The 17,193-nt window shown below is 35.1% G+C and overlaps 1 protein-coding gene across 1 annotated transcript; it reads right to left on the bottom strand.

The window, feature by feature from the left end:
- Positions 1 to 185: 185 nt before the first annotated feature.
- On the bottom strand, positions 186 to 16,083 carry LOC131927695 (mitogen-activated protein kinase 14; the record flags this gene model as incomplete). The annotated part of the gene is made up of 12 exons (XM_059283460.1): positions 186 to 4,104; positions 4,773 to 4,946; positions 5,462 to 5,540; positions 5,745 to 5,825; positions 5,946 to 6,016; positions 6,374 to 6,488; positions 7,711 to 7,758; positions 8,003 to 8,032; positions 8,439 to 8,550; positions 8,833 to 8,891; positions 15,580 to 15,709; positions 16,058 to 16,083. Coding segments are annotated over 12 exons (990 nt in total), but the record flags the coding sequence as incomplete, so codon positions are not given.
- Positions 16,084 to 17,193: the final 1,110 nt, after the last annotated feature.

Raw genomic sequence — 17,193 nt, 5'->3', positions numbered from 1 at the left:
ACGTGAGTCAGGTATTCATTAGAGCTGGCGGGCTCAATGATGTCATATTGAACCAACCCAATAAGTTTGATACATGGTAGGAAATACTTAAACAATCATCTATCCTTGTATAGTTAGTTTTCAAATGCAACACACTAGAAAATATAAAGGTAATAAAAACAATACAAGTGTTATATTTAGGTATATAGTTTATTTTATTGTCACTGAACAGCAGTTAATGAACATTTACACCCTAGCCTAACTGTCATGGTAATAAATCTTTCATGTTACTCCCACACCGGTACAGCAGAAAATAACTTTTGGTTGTTTACATTAGCTACAGCACTTATTTAAAAAAAAAGTTTTGATTAGTAAAAAAAACTTCACTGGCAAAATATTCTGTAACAAATAATTTTTCATTGTAATGCTTTAGCTTTACAATTTTTAGAGATCATATTTACACAGATATTGATTTTACTTCACAAAAGTTAAGTAACAGTAGAACATACAACTTTTTATTATTAGCTCCAATGTTTACATTCTTATGCACAAATATATACACTGTACATTATAAGCCTGTATGGCTAAGCACATACAAAATATGAAGTTGTTGATACCTTAGTTTCATTTTAAATGCAAATTTAAAAAAAGCCCTATTTAGGCTAGTGGTTTCCAAACTTTTGTGATCACACCTTCCTAAAAAAATATATTGGCTCCTCCCTTCGGCCTTTCCCCCATAAAACATATTTTACCTATTTGTTTAGTTATGTGTATTTGTATGAGCGAATGGTCTATACTTCTAAAGAACAAATAATTTTTAGTTGCACGATAAAAGGTTAAAACAAGATCCCACTATGGGATAGGTAAAGGCAATATGAAACATTGCAAAAATCATTTTGCATTAGATAAAAAAAAATATTACTTTGGTGATAAAACTAATGTAATGAATATAAGTATTTATTTTTAAATACATTTTTGTTAACCTAAATGATACATTTCTGTTAAACTATCTCCCCCCCCCCCCCCCAGCATCTGTATGCACCTACTTAGGTATCCAAGCATCCCGGTTTGAAAACACTGATTCAGGCTGAAAAACAAACACAAAATCTGCTGTATAAAAAATTTCTTTTTTCCTAAGTAGTCCATAACATTAAAATTTGCAAATGCCAAATGCATCAAAATGTTTGTACTTATTAAAAACTTAAGACAAAATGTATTACAAATGTATTGCATACTTGCTTTATTTAATGTTCACAGAAATTACAATAATTCTAGTGCCAAAAGTCACAAAACATAAATTCTGTGTTGATCGTGATAGAAATACTGTAAAAATATAAATTTGACTAACCTAAAGGCTTGCATACTCATTAATACAGCTACTACTGTTTCATAAAACACTGACTTGTATACTTTAAGAATGGACTTCTCTATTGCTCATTAAATACAAAATTAAAAACATGAAATTTGTATAAAATAAAAAATGTATGAAACAATAAATTCACCAGTAAAGAAAAAATTGAGAAAAGATATGTAATAAAAAGTAAAACTTGTGAAATGTGCTGTAAAAGTAGAAAAATAGATCCCAATATTAAGTAGATTATTGTTATCACTCTAGAAATAGATTTTAAGGCGATGTTACATAAGTAGAATGATCAAAACAGAAACCCAAAGATAACAATCGAGACTCAGTCAAGATTATTTGTGACTCTCTTAAGACTCATTCGGCACCTAAAGGTAGTTTTTTCAGCTTTTTAAATGCCATAAAACATTTCATACATTGATAAAAATCTGGCATCTTTATACCAAACCTAAATTAATTTCCAAAATCAATAATACAAAGCTCCCCACCCCCACATTTTGTGTCTAAAATAGCTGTTCCACAAAGCCCATTTTGTTCTGGTAAGTCAGAGTTATATTTTGCTTCAAGACTGGTGACGGAAGTAGAATTAATGTAAATAAAAAGATGGCACTAAAGAATTTTTAACCTTAAAAGATACACCTAACACTTTCATTTAATGAATATGACTTCAAAATTTATAAAATCAAAGACATAATAGTAATATTATAATTCTAAACAACAGGCAAGAACATCTTTTATATCAGTAAAATGGGCAGGAGCTCTTAAAAAAAACCATGGACCACACAAATAACTGCAGTTTCAGGTGAAGTTTCAGCTATTGGTTGGTCATGTCGCTTTATGCTTTTTCAAAATATTGATATCATAAAACCAAAATTTGTATATATATAACATACATATACACATACCAAAATTATGGAACATCCCCATAACTAAGTCCTGCATAAGCCACGGCTCAAAATTGTTAAAAAGGTTAAGTGTAATTACAAATTGTTTACACTTAAGCAACTTAAATGCCTTTAAGGTAAAAATAATTGTATGTTTCTAAAACTATTTCGTCATTTATTGAATCACTAAGAAAAACTACTGGACAGATCATCCTGAACAAGAACCAACTCAGAGAAGAGTTCCTGGAATTGTCTACAACATGCCTTATCTAAATAGAGGCTCAACTAAATAACTAAAACTTCATAAAAATGTACAAAGTGTTTGACTCTAAAGTCAAAATGTAGGCCTACTGTGATAAAAAAATACTTGCTTACATTATCTGGCGACTAGAAATTTGTGTTGATCTGTAGTATATTTATTAAATCATTCCCCACTTATCTATTCTCAAACATGCTAAATATGTTAGCAGTTTCACCAAAAACAACATAAAACACAGCAGTTAAAAATGCATGATAAGTAACAATGAATTAACAAAATTTACAACTGTACAGTGACAGAAAAAGGCTATTAAATTATCTGACTACAGTACCAAGTTAGGGGTCATGACAGAATTGTGACATCATTTATGGGTGATCACACATCATAGCTTAATTCTCATCTAAAACATTTTATCCTGAAAGTATACAATCATATAGTACTAAAAGTTTCTTAAGCATTACAGTTTTTAAAAAAAATTGTAAGCTTAAAGTGAAAAGAATTCTTCACTTAGCACCCACCCAGAGGTGCACAAGGCGGTAGTAAAGGAGCACCGTCTGAACAGCCTACAGGCAACATCTCAGTCAACAGCATGTAGCACATTTCATGAAATGTCCATTATCATCAAACTAGGATTTAGAATCTAGCTATGAACAATTTCAGCAATAATTTTAGGAATACCTAGCTATTCACAACCCAAGGCACAAACTCACGGTACATCTTGTACACTACATAATTTTAAATTCATACAATTTTTTGTTTCAAACATTATCATTAGAACTTAAAAAGAATGATCTAAACTTTACCTAAGTAGTTAATTCAAAGGTAGTTCATACATACATAAACAAAAATGATTAACAAAGTTTTCAGAGATTACTATAGTTAAAGAAAATTAACAACAAATTATCCGTATGTAAAAAAAATCTAACTAGGTGACACAACTACCAACAGAACATTTTAAGCTACTGTATTATTTTAGATGCTGTTTTAAAGGCAATTTAAAAAAAAATAAAAGTCTGCTTGAATGAATCATAAGAATTTGTACTACAAATGCAAAGTGTTGTCATAAATATGTATTAAAAATATTTACAACCAGGTGTCAATGTTTGTATAGGAAAAATCAATAGTACATAAGAGAACTCAATTGATGAGTTGGGTTAAGCTGATTTTCAACAATCAGATTCTACTGAAGCTTCTTCAAAATATATTAAAAAGCTACAAACAGATCTTTGATATAAAACTTTTAAAAACAAATGGACAGAATTTTTTTTTTAATCATGAACATGTGTTTAGATCACACAACTTGAAAACAATCATTTTTAGCTTTAAAAGTATTATGATCTTTTTGTGTAAATGTACTAAAAATATTATGCCTTCTTTTTTTTTCAGAATGAATTATCAAGGAACAAGGTTAATGAGCATAAAAGCAGTTAAATTTGTGAGCAAAAAATCACAGCCGTAAAATATATTTTAGTAACTGTAGATATGAAGGGCTTATTTGGAAGAAATCAGAACCGAGAATGGCTTGTCACAAATACAGACGAGAGAGCTTGTAATCTTTTATTCCCCAGCATCCTGTGATTTTGTAGGGGGCGTGAAGCCTGTCAACTCTTGGTATACAAGTTCTGTGGTAAAATGCAGCAGTATAAAATTTTATCAGAAAAACAGATCAGATTTAGACTCACTGCTTTGATAATTAATAAAATTTAAAGCCAACATTTTCAGTTATTCTCTAAATTCTTTGAGTTGAACAGTGTAAACAATGTATAGATGACAAAATTTGATCAACATAAAGATTTTTGGAGCAAAATTCTGCTCTACTGAGATCTTTAACAAATGTTAAACACAAAAATAGAAATATTGTTAACAACAAATTTAAGAAAGAAAAAATATAGATTACCTTTCACCAAACATCTTAGGTATAATCTAACCAATTTGAATGTTAAATTTCTGCCCACATATTGCTTAACATATACAGAAATTATTGTAAAAAACATTTCTTAAGCCTCGGACTTGCTCATCATAAACTTAGCCAACCTCCCTCCTTTCATCGAGAACTTCAGTAATGGACAACCCTCAGGGTCACTAGGTACACTGAATGTGTGGTAGTATTCTAACCATACCAATAATAGACACATTGAGCAATAATTTTTTTTTTACTTTCTTTCTTCTCAATTTTTCTCTCTATATATGGATTCCACCAACAATATACTCCAAAGCTGGTTACTCAAGATGTATGGTGAAGGTTAGAGACAAAACTAATGTAAAAGTAACGTATGTGGTAAAGTCTTACGTCTCCATCCCTCAGTATTGAGGCCTTTATTTTCAAAAGAGCTGTCAAAAGGTTGAGCAGTTGGTTCATCCTCTGGGTCATGGTACTGCCTTATGTAAGGGTGCTGGAGGGCTGCGTCCACTGAGATTCTAGTGTCAGGGTCAAGGTCAAGCATCTTTTCCAACAGATCAATAGCTGAGGGAGGACAAGGTAGAGGGTATGTTAGAACGGTGTACCGGACTTTAGAAACTAATTGTTACAACATAAATGTGAAGGAAACATTTTTTTTTAAATTAAAATATTATTTTTTTAGCAGTTGATTTAATGCAGTAATAATTAAAAAAAAAAAACAACTTGGATGTAATAATCTCATGACTGAGATTTCAATAGAGCTCAGTTGTTGTAAATATCCCATCAATTTGTTTCATTTTGCTATCTATATCTATTTCTGACTACATACAAAATTTTCCCCATGATTCCTCCTAATGACCATGATGGGATTTAGCGACGTAGTTGGTACCAAACATATAGCTTAGCATTCCCTAGGATTAGACCGACCTATAGGCGACCCGTAATCTCTCTATCGGAAACTTAGGTATGCACTCCCAAGAGGATCTTACTTCCCTGACTGCATTCATTGTCTGCCTCAGAAAAAAGGCCATTTATACTTAAAAAACTTAGACAAAATCATCTGTTCAAGATCAAAATACCTTGTAAATTGGCACCAGCAAAAAAGTTTTGATAATTTTTCTTCTTGAGCTTTGGCAACGACCTGATATAACCCTGAGCCTGGTAAATAGATAAAACAGTATGTACAACAAATCAAGTCAGTTTTAAAGCTTTTTTCTGTTTAATTTGAAAAAAAAACAACATCACTTTGCTTTTTTATGTCTCTTAAGTTGAAATGAAACCTGATTTCTACAAACAATCAACATTCTTCTTACCACATAAAATGCAAAAACTAAATTAAAAAACGTATATTGTGATGCTTACGTCCTTGCTGGCAATTTTTGAAATAAACTCTTCAGAAGGTTTTCCAACAAGTCCTAAAATTTTATTAAGTTGATCAATATGTAGAAAAAAGTTAAGGAAAACCTAAGCTAAATGATTTTTTGCAGCAGGCCTACTACCAAAATATTCTGAACTTAAATTTATAAAAGTTACACGAGACAATGAAATATTTAAAAGGATATGATCCATTCCCTTAAAAAGAGGTTTTCTTGTAATCATTTCCCCAAGGATGCATCCAACAGACCATATGTCAACTAGAACAAAAAAAAAAGGTAGTGTTGTTATTTTTAAAACATTCAAAAGTTATTCTTTAACATTAAGATTGAAACTATAACATTTTTAAAACATTTCATTTTATTGTTTCATTTCTACAGTAGCACTAATTGTCTAACACAACTATTGCATATACAAGAAAAAAAGTGATTAAAAACAATAAAGGTTAATTTCATAATTCATGAATATTACTGCTACAAACTTGAAAGACAAATGCAAATCAAAAGCTAAATGAGAGTAAAGAATTAAATCCTGCACTTGATTGTAACAAAGAATACCCCACAACCCTTTACTAAGAGATTTACAAAAAAAAAAAAAAAACTATAAAAGAAAATTACCTCTCTCATTGTAGTGCATCCAGTTAAGTATAATCTCAGGTGCTCTGTACCACCTACACACAACATATCCTGTCATCTCTTCGGCATTTGACCGAGCCAGTCCAAAGTCCAGAATCTAGGACATGTAACGCACTTTAGATTATAGGAAACAAAAAGTGAGCAAAAAAAGAAATACCTATATCAACCCAATTTGTTTGCAATCATTTTTAACTTTGGGTAAAAGAAATATCTTTTATCTCAAGGAATTGAAGAGTAAAAACAATAATTTGTCTTGAATATTATCAAAACCAACAGAACATGAACAAAATTGATCTTAATTGATTACAAATCAACATCATCAAAATATTTTGTTTTGCATAGAGTGAATTATTATAAAGCTGTCACACACAAAAATCAATGTTCTAAAAAAAGAGCAAAGTGTTTTTTATAAACATTACTGTATAGGTATTAAAATAAATTAATTACAGGAAAATTATAGTAATTCATTATCTAAACATGTTAGTAAATAAAAAACAACAACTATTTATTTGTCAATATGAAATTCTAACTCATAAAAGAAATATATTAAATGTGTTACATCAAACAAATAAAACAGTTTTAAATTATCAACTTAATCTCACCAAACAATTTTTTAAAAAGTTTTACAGTTAATTTATTAAATAAGCAATTATATAAACTGCAAAATTTAAAACTTGAATCTAAACGCAAAAATTGAAAATTACCTCTGGTACTACTGTAATGCATAATTAAGAGTTTACAAATTTAGAGGAAAAAAAAGATTTTTTAAGAAAAAAGTATCTCAATATAAAGTCAGATGGGTCCTTAAACTTACCTATACTATATTGATACAAGGTTATCTGATGACTGATAATTATCTTAAGATTTTAATTCAAACTAAAAAATAGTACTAAATTTTTTTATTCAAGCATGGTAATAAAATTATTATTTTTCAAATCTTTATATTTCACTTGCAAAAGATATTTGTTCCTTTTTGAAAATAATTCAAGAGCAACTTTAAAAATGCAACTTGGCAGGTAGTCTCCACCACCAGACACTTCTTTGTTGAGACTCCAATAGTTAAGTTACTCTTATTTAAAAAAAAAAAAACAACTCAAGTGCACTTTCATGTACCTTTCAAAACAATTTTCTTGCACCATGTAATCATTTTCAAGATTTTAAAAATATGTCCTGCGGCATGAATTGTGCTGCTCATTTTTAAGTTTGTATATTAATACAATAAAGATGATTTGTATATGGATTTGTATATTTGTACAAATTCACGGGGTCTGACAGTCTAAAAGTGTGCATGCAAGTCATTGTTATAATTTAAGGCCTACCTTTAGCTCAACATTCTGGTTAACTCCAATGTTGTTTGGCTTTAAATCCTGTAAATGTAGTAATAAAACACTTAACAATTTGTGTTTAATTTAGTTAAACTAAATAAGAAAAAAAAACATTTATTTTCACACAACTTAGTAATAGTTTATTGATTTCTTTCCCATGTACTGATATTAATGAAAACCACTTTCACTAAAGCATTGTGTAGAAAGAAACATAAATAGAAAATGAAAAATACAGAAGATAAATACTTAATGAACAAAGATAATGAAAGCCAGCTCTGGTACTAACCCTGTGAATGATTCCAGCTGAGTGAATGTACTGAAACAAAGAAAAAAAAATTATCATCAAAATAATCTTAAATTAATATTTTAATTTTATATTTTACGTCATCATTAATACATTTCGGAAAAACACTTTTATGTTTTAACTTTAAAAGTAAAAAGTAAGTGTATGTCATGCCAATTTATCCTATTGTTTTATTTTTATTGCCTTAATTTTACAATGAATGCGAAGAAAAACAATGCATTTTGTGTGCAAGGAAATAAATAAGATTTAACAGTATCAGATATGGTATGGGCATGAGATGCTCAATTAAGCATGAGTTGCTCAATTACAACAAATTTGTTAATTTTAAACTTTGTAGCCTTAAGTATTAGGTTAACTATACATAAAGACCTCAAGGAAATTATATTTTAAGAATTTTTTTTTGCTAGAACAATCATACCTTAAGACCCCTAAGAATTTGGTAGAGAAGAAATTTGATATGCTCATCTTGTAGACTTTGACACTTGAGTATGTCATGAAGGTCAGTGTCCATCAATGGGGTTACAAGATATCTGAATAATAAACCATTAGAAAAATATGGCACCATTTTACAAACTAGATGTTTTGGAAAAAGTATAACAGTTTAGTAAGTAATATTTGAGTAACCAGATTTTTTTCTACTGAACTAGAATGACAACAATTTCTAAAAATATAATAAAGGATTAAACAATTTTTATTTTTATTTTAATAATCTTTATATGAAAAAGTTAAAAAAAATCTTACTAGAGTTTGCTTCAGGAGTTTGTATTTATGAAATTATAATATAATAAACATTTAAATCTGTATGTACTTACACATCAGAAAAGTCTGCAAAACTTTTGTTTGGTGTAAATATATCCAGGAGGTTGATCAACTGTTGAAAGAAACAATGAACATTTTTATTGCAGCCAGTTAATAATGTGTATACAAAGCTTGAGTGGTGACAGTTAATTCACTAGATGTGCAGTTATCACTAAATGAAACTCACCCAACTAAATTAAAGCTGTTCTTAATCTCCCCTTTTCTAGGCATCAGCTGATTTTATATTATAAAACTATTACATTTATAATGCGTCCGTCTATGTACACTTATAAGGCATGTGACGTTCAACTGATTGGATCAAATAATCTGATGATAATTGTCGAGTTTTGATGTGATGTTAACAATATTGTTCACATATTAAACCATAATACAGAGATTTATTATGTGAAGATCTCTAGCAACCTTGAAATACAAAGGTTGATTACTTAACATAGTGAAACATTGTTTAATACGAAGCACTTTTTTAAAAAATGATTCAACAAAAGCTCATAGAAAAATAAATACAATAAAGCTTTAATTATATAAAAAAGTATAAAAGTATATGATCATTATCTTCTGAAGTTAATGGTGTACCAGTATTAGCATTTACTTTGCCCTATATAAATAAAAGTGAGCACAAGTTTTAACAGTACAGGTAGTAGCACAATTTAAGACTAGACAGATCTGAATCAAACTTGAAACTATTTACATTTGCTTGAACTTTGAAGGAGATATTTAGACAGATAAGGATGGTAAAGAATAGGAAGATCAGAGTTTGGCTAGTATTAACAATGAGTGGCTGTTTCTTTAAGTCAACATCAGGCAGGTAAACAGGTGATCTACCTGTGAACTCTAGCAGAGACAAGCCCTATGTGCTCTACTGGCCAGTACCTAAATATCTGACAATAAATAAGGCAATCATCCCTGGAACCTTTTGAAGAAACTTATTAAAAAGTTGTATTGGAAAAAATGTGCACATCTCTTTTTTGAAATTGTCTTTTCCCAAGAGTAAAGCAAGCCTGCCTTTAAGAAAAACTCTTCTCATTTACATGCCATGCTAAATTACCTAAACAAAAATGAGAATTGTGCTCACCAGGTAGGTGTAAAAAGAGAATAAAGATAAGACATAAACATTCTGGCGCACAAATACCATGTTGTTTTAAGTTGAAACATGCAGATGTGCCAGGGCTAAAGCCACTTTCTTGCCCCTGCCAGCAAGACTCAATGCTTGCATTCTCTGTCTCATGTCTTAATTCTATGAGAACAAGAAGTCTGGAACCAAACCAGACCAAGCCTAATTTTTAAATAAGGATATTGTCGAGGAAGTCACAGTTGGCAGAGATAAAGCTTAAAGCAAAATAATGACATCTCTACAGTTGTTTCATGTGGTTGAATAGTAGAACATGACTGCTAACCCAAAAGTCTTGAGTACAAACCTTGGACTCAAGTTTGTAGAACATCCCTGAGTCCACCCCTCTAAAGGGTACCTGACTCACGTTAGGGAAAGTAAAGGCCGCGGTGCGAAGGTAAAGTGTTGACCTCACTATATGCACATAAGCAGGTGAACTCCACTTCACTTAACCCATGGACCATCAAGTTCGAAAGGGAATTTTACTTTTTTTTTTAAACTTGTTTCATAAACTCTTACATAATATATATATATATATGTAACTAGGGGAAGTTACCAAGAGACATAACGTGTTACAGTCTGACGTCACAGTGCAGGTGTTGGCTGATGCCAAGGAATATCTCGGGAAGCGATACGAAAGACGGTCTGTCAACTTTGATGTGACAGGATGCAGGTGGCTTATTAAAATCGGACTGTACGACAGAAGCGGCGTAATTAACAGTCTGATGTAACGATTAGAATCGATTACAATTACGATTATGATAGGACCGAATATGAGTACGATTATGAAGGGGATATAAAGAAGGTCTCAGAAAGTCAGTCTCTCTCTCTCGGTCAGGCAGTATCAAGTTGGTTATATTGTGTTAAGAAGGACGTTAGACATGTGTATTCAGTTAGATGAAGCCTAGTGAGGACTGTTGGGGGTCCGTTGATTCAGACTATTATTGTGAAACATCTCTCTTGATTCAATATATTATTGTGAAACATTCTTTGATTCATGTAATAAAAGGATCAATAATGAACCTGCATCTTCGAGTATCTATGCTGTGGTCAATGTTGTGTGGAATGAGTGGTTAGACTCGGGAAGGTCACATTTGGCGTTGTCGGCAGGGTAGTCAGAGACTCGTTACATTTGGCGTTGTCGGCAGGATAGACTCGGGGACTCGTTACATTTGGCGCTGCGAGCAGGGTAACTGTTCGCTCGTTACAATTGGCGTCGTCGGACAGGATGAATTCAACTAGACTTGCCGCTTTAGGCACCCATAGTCAACCTTGTGCATAACTGTGTTTAGTGTGTGTGTGAATTCGGACATTCAGGAACTGTGAAAATTGAGGAACGAGGAAAATTTTTTCATACACACACGGTAAGAAAGAACTCTTTTGTTTTACTTACGGAATACAATGTCTACTCTGGACGAGAAGCGGACCCATATAGTGGTCCTACCCAGAGAGTCCCACATTAACAAATTTTACGGGGACGGTGATCCAACTTTAACCAACAGGTTCAGTGAAGAGGTCAAAGCGGCCTGGGCCTCGAGAGGCATGTCACCAGAGGAAAGATTAAGACTGCTGATGGGCAGTATAGGAGAGACGGTTAGGGCAGAGGTCAAATGCCACGATAAAACCATCCAATCAGATCCGGATAAGGTGCTGGATCTGATTATGGAGACCTTTGGGGAGAGACGGTCGGGATCGCAACTGCTAGCAGGGTTCGTAGGCTTAAGGCAGAGAATGGCGGAGAGTGTGATGGAGTACTCACACCGGATGAACAGGGCCTTTGATTCGGTAAAGGTCAAAACACCTGACATTGATGTGCGCCTACTGAGGGACCATTTCATCGAGGGGCTAGCAACCCCGATCCTAAGAAGAGAGTTGAAAGAGGAGGTCCACAAAGACCCGCAGTTGACCTTCCTTCAGGTCAGGAACTCAGCGATCCGCAGGTCCGAGGATGAGGACCAATCGAACTGTTCGGTGGACAAAGTCTCTGTGCCTGAACAGAGACAATCCCCACCCACAGGGGCCGACACGATGGAGACCATGATGGCTCAACTGTTGGCCCACCTGGTTAAGGTTGACCAACGATTGGAGAGGTTAGAAAGCAGGTCAACAGCTGAGAATCAGGGCAAAAACGGGACAAAACAGAGACAGGTTGGACAGCCGCGACCTGCCGCTCCATCGCTCCGGTGGACGGCTGACGGTCGACCAATTTGCTTGTCCTGTTCACAACCCGGACATATGGCACGGTACTGTCCGGTGAAACGATCGCCCTCTGTACGGCAGGTCAAGGCTACAGAGCGGCGAGGTAATGACTTAGTAAACAAAATGACACAGAAACACAGTAAGGAGAAAAAGAAAGGTAAAACACAACTAATGGAAAAAATGAACTGTGAAATGAACTGGGATGTTGAAAAGTTTCAAGTGAACAATTTGTTGGTAGAGAAAAATGATGATAAGAAGGAAATTGGTAGACTTAAGAATGAGATCTCAATGTTAACCAGGAAACTGGATAGGGAAAGGTCATGCAAATTAAAAGCACAGGAAAAATGTTCATCTTTAGAGTGTCTGTTATCGGAAGAAGTAAATAAAAATAGTAGACAACAGAACAGTGTTGGCAAACTAGAAGAAATGAAAGAGTCTCAAACAAGACTTGAAGAGAAATTATCCGATATTGAAAAAGAACTTCAAAGTACAGCAAGGCTGGGATCCATCGAACAGCGATGGGCAGCAGAATTGGCACTCGTTGACCTAGAGAGAAAACATCGCCCGGGGCGGTCCAATGGCAATGCGGACGCCTTATCAAGGAATCCTTACGAGAGACCGGGCGATGAGGAAGAAACGCTGACAGGAATATGTGAGGTCAGAGCGTCAACAGATATCCCTCATGGGGTACAAGTGATGTAGAACGGACAGACCGGGGTGGAGCACATATCCACAGAGCCCGGACATATGGACAGTAGTGATTTTAATTGCCTTAATCACAAAAAGATAAGAGATGCCCAGAGAACGGATAGTGGCTTACAACCGCTATTGAAATACGTCCAGGAACAAAAATTCCCAGGAAGAAGGGAAAGAGAACAATTTGGTCGAGAAACAAAGAAAATACTGAGTCAGTGGGACCGTCTCAGTATAGAGGATGGTGTTCTCATGCGGAGAATTCATGACCAAATTGATGGGACAATACACCAGGTGGTGGTGCCTGGACAATTACGAGAAGAAGTGATAAGGTTGGCACATGACAGGGCAGGACACCAGGGTCAGGACAGGACGCACAAAATATTACGACGGAGGTGTTACTGGCCCAATATGGAAATGGAGGTCAAACGCCATTGTGAGGCTTGTGTGAGGTGTCAGCATGCGAAAATGCCAGTTGTCAAAATGAGACAGCCATCGGGACACCTATTAGCGACAAAACCACTAGAGATTGTGGCTATGGACTTTACGTCGTTGGAGCAATCATCGGATGGGACGGAACATGTGTTGGTAATGACTGATGTTTTCACCAAATGGACTGTGGCGGTGCCCACACGAGATCAGACTGCCAAAACAGTGGCAAAGGTCTTAATAGAACATTGGTTCATCAAATATGGCATACCAAGACAATTACACTCTGACCAAGGAAGGGCCTTCGAGTCAGAAGTAATTAACCAACTGTGCAGCCACTACGGGATCAACAAATCTAGAACAACCACATTTAATCCGAAAGGAAACGGACAGTGCGAGCGGTTCAACCGCAGCATGCATGATTTGCTGCGTACTCTAGAACCTGAACAGAAAAAAACGTTGGCCTGATTTTCTCCCAGAGTTGGTATATCTATACAACTGCACACCCCATGCCACAACCGGCTTTTCGCCATACATGTTGCTGTTCGGACGGGAGGCTCGACTCCCCCTTGACTTGTTCCTAGGAAAAAAGGAGAGTATGACTGGCTCATACACTGCACTGGAATATGTGAATGAACATATGAGACGAATTAGAGAAATGTACAGGGTAGTACAGGAAAGACTAGAACATGAAGCACGGCGAAGGGAACCGCCGGTACAGACAAAGGACCCGCCACTCAAACTGAACGACAGGGTATTACTGCGTAGCCACCCGTTAGGCAGAAACAAAATCCACGATCTCTGGGGACAGGAGATATGGCAAGTCGTGGAGATGCCTAAAGTAGCAGGTGGCCCCTTTAAGATAAGACCCATCGATCACACCAAACCGGATCGGTGGGCGAATATTGCTCAATTAAAGAAATATTGTCATAGTCAAGGAGAGCAGTTACACACAAGGAAACCCAAGACAATTAGGGAACCGGAAACTATAACGGAAATTCTCATACCCATCCCGGAACCATGTCACCATCAACAGCGCAACAGCGACACACAAAGGGAGGATACCGGCAACAAGGAGGATCCCGGTCCCTCCAAAAGCAGAGAGACAGTAGACCATCAGATAAGTGGTCCGCGGAGAAGTTTGAGAAACAGAAAGAATACGAAATTTTTTGTCAGCAACCATCAATTCTTTCATGGTCGCGCTGGTATGAGAACAGACTGTTCAAAAAGTCATAAAAGTGAACTGGTGAGGGCACCAGATGAAAAAGGGTGGATGTGAGTTCTGGAACTGTTTTGTGTCTGAGGAAGATGATGTAGACACATTGGATATGTGAAATAGGGATAACTGTCAATCTTATACGAATGTGACGACATTGACAGTGAGTGGAACAATAAAATTTTTTTTACGGTGGTGCGATGGACTTTGAAGGACTGCACCTGCCAAGCGTTGTTTGTGGTTGATAACACACAAAAAAAGGCAGGGGTGGATGTAACTAGGGGAAGTTACCAAGAGACATAACGTGTTACAGTCTGACGTCACAGTGCAGGTGTTGGCTGATGCCAAGGCGTAATATCTCGGGAAGCGATACGAAAGACGGTCTGTCAACTTTGATGTGACAGGATGCAGGTGGCTTATTAAAATCGGACTGTACGACAGAAGCGGCGTAATTAACAGTCTGATGTAACGATTAGAATCGATTACAATTACGATTATGATAGGACCGAATATGAGTACGATTATGAAGGGGATATAAAGAAGGTCTCAGAAAGTCAGTCTCTCTCTCTCGGTCAGGCAGTATCAAGTTGGTTATATTGTGTTAAGAAGGACGTTAGACATGTGTATTCAGTTAGATGAAGCCTAGTGAGGACTGTTGGGGGTCCGTTGATTCAGACTATTATTGTGAAACATCTCTCTTAATTCAATATATTATTGTGAAACATTCTTTGATTCATGTAATAAAAGGATCAATAATGAACCTGCATCTTCGAGTATCTATGCTGTGGTCAATGTTGTGTGGAATGAGTGGTTAGACTCGGGAAGGTCACATTTGGCGTTGTCGGCAGGGTAGTCAGAGACTCGTTACATTTGGCGTTGTCGGCAGGATAGACTCGGGGACTCGTTACATATATATATATATATATATATATATATATATATATATATATATATATATATATATATATATATATATATATATTACTGAATTACTAAAACACTAGAAAAGAGAATAAACATATAATAAAGAGGAGTAAGAGAAGAATAAAAATTGTTTTTTTTTTTTTATAATTGTTAGAATTAAAACTAACTCACATTTTCATGATCAAAGTGCCTGAGCATCCTGATTTCTCTGTAAGCCCGCTTGGCAAATATCTCAGATTGGAATGGTCTAGCCAGTTTTTTAACTGCTACTCTTGTTTTGGTCTCTACATCATCTGAAGCACTGGGAACAGAAACAAAAGAAACACAATGAGTGGGAAATTTATATATATATATCTCAGATGTGAATGGTCTAGTCAGTTTTTTAACAGCTACTTTTGTTTTAGTCTAATCATTTGAAGCATTGAGAATACAAATAAAAGAAACATGAACAGTGGGAAATTTATAAAAGGACCAAATAAAAAATATTTTCACAATACATTCAGAAAGTACCACCACATGCAAGTCTTATACATAGTCTATTTCTCCTTGGTAGCCATGTCACCAGGTGCTAGAGATGCCAGCAACTTAAACAAACTACCTGACCAGAGCGCCCCACCTGAATGTCAGCCAAACACAACAGCTGTGTTACCTGGAGCAGTCATTCACCTTCAGCAACTGCTTGTTTCAAGGGTTTTAGTTCATGATTTTACAGGGGGGAAATCATGCATGGAGTTTAGTCAGTATTGTATTGTTACTTCATGTTTTATATGGAAGTTATCTTTCAAGCTACCAAGCCAAATTTCCTGACTGATGCACTAACATACAAGCAAAGTTGGGAAATCTTGTCCAAAGAAAAAAAATGTAATAGATTGCTAAAGATACACTAAAAAATGCAAATTTGAACTATGATCGATTGAAAACATTATTTTAAAATTAAAGCTCCAACAAAACTAGCCCAGTAGTAAATTTAACATGTATAATCTTTTATTATCTATCTTCCATAACCCATTAGGGCGAGTTAATAATAGTAATTAGCTGTACAAATCAGAATTGTCAGACAGCTAAAATGTGGCTCAGAAAACTACAGCCGGTGGGGGAAGGGAAGAAAGGGTTAACTGTTGTACCACTGTTGTGAGGTGGGTGTGTGAGGGAAGACCAAGAACTTGTTATAGAACAGTGAACAGCTGTTAAGATAGCTGGACCACAATAGTTGTTTCTATAGGCGGGTCTCCAGCACAATGAGTGTCATATCCGGTACAATTTGTGATCAACACCACGTGACAATTTGGTTCAAGATGAGGATACGTGTTTTAAACGTTGTACATTTTAAAAATAGCAACGTTTTCACAAAGGGGTCGTCCATAAATGACGTCACGCTCGTCGGGGAGGGGGGGGGAGGGGTCCGTAATTTTGTGACGGTGTGTGATGAGGGGGAGTTCAGATGATGCGACGTCACACTTTTGCATTATAAAAAAAGCAATGTTAGAATACGAGTTTTAGCCGCTATTTCGCGTTTTAAAAAACGGTTTTAATAAATAGGAATTGATCAAAATACTCCATGTTGACAGAGTTCTGACAAGACTTTGGAAAAATATCGATTTTTTAAGAAAAATTAACCAGCAATTTTGATGGGGGTTGTAGGCTGAGGTGTGACGTCATTTTAGGGGTCTGGCTTTTTGTGACGACGTGTGACGGAGGGGAGGGGGAGGGGGGTAAAGATCGTCAAAAAAACGTGACGTCATTTATGGATGACCCCAAAACAAAAAAGTTCGTTTTTATGGGTTC

This window comes from Physella acuta, unplaced genomic scaffold (genome assembly GCF_028476545.2).
Source record: "Physella acuta isolate Inbredline_101_S28 unplaced genomic scaffold, ASM2847654v3 ptg001431l, whole genome shotgun sequence".
Lineage (NCBI taxonomy): Eukaryota > Metazoa > Mollusca > Gastropoda > Physidae > Physella > Physella acuta.
Note: the sequence above shows the minus strand (reverse complement) of the source record. Positions and strands in the feature narration are given on the sequence as shown.